At 43.3% G+C, this 8,428-nt stretch overlaps 1 protein-coding gene across 1 annotated transcript; it reads right to left on the reverse strand.

The window, feature by feature from the left end:
• Positions 1-6,126: 6,126 nt before the first annotated feature.
• LOC139101455 (uncharacterized) lies at positions 6,127-8,267 on the reverse strand. The gene has a single exon (XM_070654609.1). The coding sequence runs from the start codon at positions 8,258-8,260 to the stop codon at positions 7,955-7,957; it is 306 nt and encodes a 101-aa protein (XP_070510710.1). The 5' UTR covers positions 8,261-8,267; the 3' UTR covers positions 6,127-7,954.
• Between the last annotated feature and the right edge of the window lie 161 nt (positions 8,268-8,428).

The raw sequence follows: 8,428 nt of genomic DNA on the forward strand, positions 1-8,428 counted from the left end.
GAGACCGTTCTCAGCTTTCCGAATGCTACGCTCGGTTAATGCACCGCTCCCTCCCCCGTCACGCTCGGCAGTCTGGAAAACCGGCGATTTTCTTTTCCCCTCTCTCTTCCCACCCGCCCGTCTTTCCACCGGCGTTTTTTCTCTCCACGTTCCTCCGGCGGAATCTCCGCCGTTCGTTGGTTTCGGTGCTCACCGACGCCAGAGAGAATTAGAAGCGCGGGGAGTGTCGACGGTGACGACGATGACGACGGCGACTTGTACGTTTCTCTTTCTAAGCTCAGTCGCTTCCTTTTCTCTTCTTTCGCCTCCGTTATTCTCCACCTTGGTTCTCCTGCTACTCTATATCGGGGAGCCTCCATTAAATTCATTAGGCCATTAGTGGCTGCAACCCTCCAAGATGGCTCCCGTCGCCTGGCAACGCTCTGCTTCTCCACGCTCACCCTCTCTTTGCTTCTCTCTCTCTCTCTTTCTCATCCTCTTTCTCGTTCTCTCTCTGTTTTCTCTCTCCATTACTCCCTATCTCCTAGGTCCAATCTCTCTCTCCCTCGCTCAGGTTTTCCTGGTTCCTCCTTCCGTTTCTCCCACGTTCCCCGTAAGTTTCCACTCACTCTGCGGGGCGGGTGGGTCTTGGCGGATGTAATTAGATTCAACGAGCGAGAAAAGGGAAGGGCGGAGGGTAGCTGCTAGGTTGGAAAAGGTGGTAGCCCAGGAGGTTAGCCTGCTCTCGAGGTACGTCGCTGAAGAGGGCCATTGCCAGAGGATGGCCAAAGGTTTCCCTCGTTTCTCTCTTACGATATCCCGCCAACCCTCTTCGTTTTTCTTTACTCAAGCCGTCGTCTACGACGAGTCCGTTTTGGTGTACACGTACAACGCTTCCGGGATCGTTTGCTCCCTGCTTTCACGCTCGCTTGGCATGTAAACGTTATTATTGCTCTCCCAGGAAGTAATTTTGCCGTTATTCATCTTTATTTACCGTTTAATTTCTTGTAGAAATTGCAGTGGCCAATTTTGTTATGCATAAATATTAATTAACAATTATTTATTGTAACATGCCGTCGGCGGCAATTAAAAATACGTTTATGATTTATCTTTTGCTAATATAAAATTGTGCAGGTTTTTTATTTTTTTTTTTTTAACATTAATTTGTTTCGGGAATACGAATACAGCGGACGTGAAAATTTTATTCTCGAGCCGACATTGCCCGCAAGCTGTGAAATTTGTTATTTTTTTTTTTTGTCATGTCTTTTGCTTTTGGATTTGCATCTTATCCTTTCGCGTCAAGGATTAGAACGTAACGCGCAGATGTTGGGAACGCGGCAAAGTGATAGTATAACTGCGGGAAGATTAGCCAAGTCAAGACGATGGTGGACAATGTTGCATTTCTAAACACAAGCCGAAGCGCGCTCATACGAGCGGCTGTTTTCGGGGGTGGCAGAGCAAAGGGGACTCTTAAAATACTCCAAGAGCTTCTAAATCATGGAGGCTTAGTCGCCGTCGTGCGAGCAGGGATTACCTACCTTACTTCAAAGTGCCCTGCAGGTGCAGCCTCCCCGTTCCGAATCCTCTTCCACGACAGAACGTTGAATCATGACGCGTCAGTCGCGCTTAACGACACCGTCTCGTGCGTGCTTGTCGAATGCACGTTCTTTTTGCCTCGACAGTCGACCATTTCTCCTACATTCGTTACCGAGGGCGCGAAACTTGCGAAGTACCGTTTTAACACGTGGCACGTAATAAAATGCGTACGCAACTTACGAAGAAAATGTCAAACATCTCAGAAGTACTATTAAAAAAAAAAAAAAAAACTTTTAATGCGATTCTCAATCAAGTGTAACAAAGAATTACTCCGCAAATTCGGGTCTTGGCCCGAAAGTAAACGACTCATTTTGATTTCTCTCCGGGTCAACATTGCCCTCCGGATTTTAAGAGCGTTTCTTCGTTAAACACCAGCAAATTTAAACGCGCGCTTATTTCCGTGAGATTTGCAGAACGCTCCGCTTTTATACCGGAGTAACGTTGGGTGAACCAGAGTATTCGGAAGCGCGTGGCTAACGATTACCATAAGAATTAAACGCGGACAGAAACGCGGAGCGGCTCTCTCTCTCTCTCTCTTTCTCTCTCTTACCCCGGACGAGGCAACGTCATTTCATTTTCGCGGCAAACGAAGCCGAGGAAGAATTCTCCCAATTCTCTAAGCCCCCGCCCTAAGCCCTCAATTTCACTAGAGTAAAAGCTCAACGGGAAGCGTGATAAAATGGCTTCTTATTCCCGCGTTTATATTCAATCTCAACGCCGACGCCGCAGCCACAAAGGGCTCCATTTGAAACACGTTAGTCGATGCGGTATACGCCGGATAGACACACACGCACACAATGGGGTAGGAGAGAATCGCGGTGATGCATTATGTAGCACCCTCGCTGATCCTTATATGCATCTATGCATGGTCTCGGCGACGTACCAACTTTATAGACGTGCTACAACACTTACCACCGATCCGAACCGTTAACATAACCACAAACGTATTTTGATAATGCACTTCTAGTTTACATAGCAAGGAACATTATTCATAATTTGAGCTTTCGTATTTGTCGTTAAAAAAAATTTCTTTAATGAAATTAATTATTAAATATGTATTTGTGATTATAATATTTATCGTTATTAAAATGCAAATTTATTTATACTGTTTAAATTTTTTTTTTAATTTATTATTTTTTTTTTTTACAGACAAAACGTGCCGTGTTCATTTCATTACTTGAGACGTCGAGACGACCGGTTGAGAGAGTTTTGTTCGAGAGAAAATGCGGGTACAGTTCGATTTTATGGCACCATGCATATGTAAGTACAACGTTTCGCACTTTGACTGATTGCTATGCGCGAAAACAATCGACACCAAGTGCACCGATCGACACCCGCGTCGAAATAATGTCACAGAGTAAATTCGATAAAAAACAATTTATCAAACACGTGTATGACAATGAGCATCTTGTGAAAATTAAGTTTCGCAATTCGGAGGAATATAACTTTACGAGAAACGTTGTCAGAAAACTAGCCTATGTAATTTACTAGAATGCAAAATGTATTTCTTTTTTATTAATGAGTTTCACGATACAAGAGCGGGCTAGCTGAAGCAAACTTCTAAAGTAAGTTGAACGATACGCTTGATTCGAGCGGTGCCTTGGTCGATAGCTCGCGTACCAGCAATAAATAACACCATACCTTAGATCCACTCTATATGGTATATGTGCATGCGATATATCGTACAATAGTTTGCATAAAGCGCTACAATAAATGTAGTACGGTGGAGAACGACGCCGTGCGGGAATTATATTTAGAATTCACTGATTAACGTCGTGAGTATCGGTGAAAAATATTTTTCAGTTATTCGAATGGTGAATCACTCGTTTGATAAATTAATGAAGAAGTTAATCAGAGTTTCATAAGCTGATATCTAACGATTAGTACTGCCGTTAATTGTTTTTTTTTTTTTTTATCAATTTTTTACGTTATTTTCGGTTGAGTTACTGACCTTAGTTACACAAGTTGACGGCGCGAGATAATAACGAAGGTGCGGAGTTCTCGTAAAACCTGCCGAAGATGTTGGTTACGCCAATGCGTAAGAACGGCGATAAGGTCGTGATGATGGCGCAGATACCCAGCCCGGTATCTTTATTACCCTTCGCGAGACACGTTGCTCAAGTTTACGTTAATTGCCATTTTATCTCACTCAGACGCCTGATATTTTGAGCGCGTGATCCGCGCAAACTTTACAGCGCATAAACGGGAGAGGTGACAAGTCTCGTAGAAATGTTTGTTTCAACCAATAGCCGAGATGTTCATTCTAAGGAATAATTAAAGAAATTATCATTATGAGAACATTTGTTTATTTAGAAAAAAAAAGAAACTGGTTACCGTCGAGATGTTTTTAAAGATACTTTTATCTCCGTTGAAGGCGCTTATTTCGCATTTTGATAAATCGTCATACGTGAGCCATTAAAGAAAGAAAAATCGGATCTCGAACTGGTATCAGTAGATTATTACAAATCTAGTGTAACTCCGCGATAGTAAGAATGCCGAAAGGGATTACGGTGTCGATTCGTAATATTTGTCTACCCGAATTGAGGACGTGCCCGTCAGCGGTGTCGCGACACAAGGGGAAAGGATCGCGCCGCCATAGGAGTTCAAGACCGCCGTAAGCAAGAACAACATATTCACGAGACTGTATCGGATTTTATTTCGCGGGTAAATCCTCGAATCTCAACGGGCCCGTTTTCGTCTTTGCGTATTTCGTTCTCCCGCGATTCGTCCCGCCGTTACGGTTCTCAGCCCTCCGCTTCCTCCTCCTCGTCCCGTGTCGTCCACGTGCTTTCACTCCGCCGAGAGAAGTTTCGGGAGTTACGGTGACTGTTCGTAAGCCGGCGAAGACGATGACGGCCCCGGCACGTCTTTTTACTGGCGAAGGTCATTTTACCGGGGGGAGGGAAACGTGGATAGCGGGGGATGCGACCCACCCCAGCCTACTTCGTTCCATTTCTTCCCGTCTCCCGCCTTCTCGTTTTCCTGCCACGTCTCGCCGGAGCTCGTCCGTATTCAAATATTCGGCCGGGGATGCATGGAGGCGAACGAGAACCGAATTACCTGCTCTGAATTGGAGACTGGCATGGAGAGGCGGCGTAGAACTCGTTGTTATGGAACGAGGCGAAAGCAAAGTAGGACGCTCGACCGAGAGAAAACTTCTTTTTTCGCTTCTCTTCGAAATTCCACGCGGTTGAAAACGTCGAGATATCAAGCCTATATCACATCCGGCAATTTAATTCAATACGCGAGACGAGGTTATTATCTATCTTTTAAAGTAAAATCAGAAATAGAAAATAAAGTCCGTACGATTGGGAGGGAATAACTTTTCTTAATGTCGTAAAATATTAAAATCTATGTTACGATGGAAACGTAAGAGATCTAATCGTTACCGGTTTTTCCGCGATGCTAATTTCTTTTCCCGTTTGGCTCACCTCGGAGTCTCCGCTACCTGCGTGCGTATTGCGTGGTCGGCCGCCGACAAAGAAATGCGGGATAACAAAGCCGCGTGAAGCACGTACGCCGACCTGTAATGCTTTTAGTATAGAGATCTTTTTTTGGAAATTTTCTTGCCTGTGAATAATAGAATGATATAGGCGTTTTAAAGGAGTACGCACGGAGATTTTTGAGGAAAGTGTCGTGCGCCGTATGAGCGATAAGATTACGGAAGAAGATAAAACGCGGAGAGATAAAACGCTCTTTGTACATTGGACTTATAATTAGGAAGAATTTTAAGCAGCTTGATGAGATCCACCAAAGATATCGAGAAAAAAAAAATACCGATAATATTAAATTTGTAACGCTAAAACGATGATAAAATCATATCTATCGCGGCGGTAATCTAAATTATATTAAATTCTAATCAGTGCAATTAATATAATTAGCACATTAATTTTCGTCGCTATTTATTGGATCGTAATAAAGCCGGTGACTTTCTTAGTGCGCGAACTGCCGTATGTATTGTGTGTATAACAGGGAAACATACGGGTTGTGCAACATCTTATAACTGCTGCGCCATTAACGGCGCCCACGATCATTGTAATATACGTTTAGTTTAGTTTAGCACATGAGGGTGGTTGCGAGCCAGCGTGCGATCGACCCTCGTGTGCCAGCCGGGGGTGCATAATTTATCGCCACGTCCCGACCGCCGTAATGCAATACGTTACACGCTCGGCATGCATGTGAACTCCACGTAGGTTATCGATGCTCCCTCAATGTCCGAGGGGCATAACTAACTACCTATAAATAGCACGATCATGTATCGGCATTCATTGCCCAACGTCTCTCCATTTGGAGTGAGACTTCCCGTTTCGTAATACGACAATACAACGTACATTTCGCGGCAATTAAAACAAAGTACGCGCGCGCCTTTACGCCTCTACGCGAGCACAATTATTTTTATCTGACTTTACGAGCTAGTCGTTACCGGAGGGATTTTTTAAATAACCATGAAACTACAAAATAAAAATTGAAATCTTATCGGCGAGCTTTCTCTCTCTCTCTTTCTTTCTCTCTCTTTCGCGCGCGCGGGTGAGGGATATAATTTCGAAGACGTTGTTTTAGAATAGAATTGGTTTTTATTGTGACTAGATTACAAACGGGGCCTTTTACGGCGCTCAATATCGCCCAGTAGGAACGTTTACACGTAGCGAGTGAGGTGACAAACGGTAATGAAGAACATTCTGCGTGACATTACGGATCACTCACCGCGGGGGACTGGGATATGTGATTACGACGAACATTTGTACGACATTGGGATTCATACAAAATAGCGGTCGTTTCTTATGCCTATCTTACATGACTATGCCTCGAGCTTTATGGCGATCAGCCGCTCGCTGCCGACTTCCGAAGTCGATACGATTCGCGCAGTGCCTCGCCGTCGTTTCATCTCGTCAAAATCTCCCCCGGCACACCACCCGCACTCTGTCCCCCCCTGTTATATGTATTAATTTATAGTTTATACAATTACCTCCGTGGCCTCGACGCGCGGCATAATTACTATACATACGTGATATTTTTTGGGTTTAACTTTGGTTTTTGTTGCCTCACAACGCGCGGTCTATCAAATAATAAGCTACTTATAAAAATAGGACATTTCCGTTGGTTACGTTAACGCGTCTCTAATTACACAATCAAAGATACAGTACATATAAGTTAAACACTGCCGTTGGAACGATAAGAGTACGAAGGGGTAGAGGAATCGACGGACTTGAAAAATCCCAATTGCACGCGCCGCGCGAGGATATTGTGAATATTGTTTTAATAATTCGACAATACTAATTCAGATTTATAACGTTACGCCTAATCGATAAAATGCTCTTTGTTCCATACACTGTACAACGCATAATCCGATTACTTACAGCCTATAATATTTTAGTATTCTGCTGAATAATCATTATTATCGTCATTACATTGTAACAATTTTTTGGTATACAGTTACGCTCAGCATAAAGAGCCGGCTTCTACTATACATATATCTACAGAATATGAGTACGTGATTCGCAGGGAATCTTCATTAGCGTCGTCGTTCTTAAAAATTAGCCCCACCCCACATTTATATCGTCAAAAAGAAATGACTGAAACACGCATCTGCATTCGGTGCGTTCGCGTTACATAACTTTCTCGGAAAAAAAATCTGCTTTTCGTTTCTTTTCAAGCGAAATAACATTTCATTATTTTATCGTGATATATGATAATTTGATCAATGAGCACAATTGCCAAATTAAAATATTTTAAAAATGAGGGGAGGGGAAAATATATTTTTCATCGCGGCGAAGGTTCAATTTTTGTACTCCATTAATTTTCATCTGTTTTGAGAAATATATGCAATTTCTAAACTCATTAAATTCATAGTGTAATCGTGCTCGACGTAATCGATTATTCGTATAATATATATCATATTTACAAAGTAATTAAATGTTTTTAATTTAAATTCTTCCACCGTGCTTTATAAACACTAGCTTTTTTACCCTTTTTCTTTGCCCTCAATTTTCGCGAAGATCCCGAAAACGAGGATTATTAACCGTAAGCAAATTAAAAATTTACAAAAAGCAAATATTTCCAGGCCTGACCTAATTTTAATCGCGTGTTTAAGTTCAATTGATTACCGATCAACGCGTAATAAATAACTCGGTATTTTTTATGAATTCTATAAAAATATATGAAAATGTCGTTTTGAATTTGCAGTGTTGTAATTTTACTGTAACTGAATTATTTTTACTTGTCGATGACTGAAAGAGATATAAATCTGGTATCTTCGAACCACATTCGTACATCAAACATTTGATATTTTTTATATAACAAACGAAAATATCTCGATAAATTAAGAAAATCAAAACAACGCCAACATTTTTATTGAATGATCAATAAATTTTTACTGGCCTCAATCATCATCCCGTGGCAAAGACAGCGTCTGCGAACCGGACGCGATTGGCGGCGTCGTCCAACAGTCGAACAATGACGGCCAGTAGCCGGTGGCGGTAGTTGCGTGTTGCCAGTAACCAGTCAGTCCGGTGCCACTTCCGGTGGCCGTACCCGGTCCTCCTACACCGATACCGACACCGACGCCGATACCGCCGGCAGTGGCAGCTACTACCTGTTCAGGATTGACCATGCTGCCCGTCTCGATAACACCACGTTCGTCCACTTCCATTTTTTGGTCCGCCGCGGACCCGTCCTCATCGTACATGAGGTAATGCGGGTGCGAGGTCGTCGACGAAGGTGTCGACGATAGCGTCGGCGAAGCGGCGGACCTAGGCCTGGGTCACTCTTGCGACCTGAGCTGATTGTCGCTCGGTTGACCTGACACCGTGGCCGTGGGTGCCGCAGATTGCGGCACTACTTGACTACCACCGCC

This window comes from Cardiocondyla obscurior, linkage group LG04 (assembly GCF_019399895.1).
Source record: "Cardiocondyla obscurior isolate alpha-2009 linkage group LG04, Cobs3.1, whole genome shotgun sequence".
Taxonomy (NCBI): Eukaryota; Metazoa; Arthropoda; class Insecta; order Hymenoptera; family Formicidae; genus Cardiocondyla; species Cardiocondyla obscurior.

Bases quoted from the DNA above. Each gene is read 5' to 3' on its own strand.
- LOC139101455 (XM_070654609.1), bottom strand. From the start codon at position 8,260: ATGTACGATGAGGACGGGTCCGCGGCGGACCAAAAAATGGAAGTGGAC.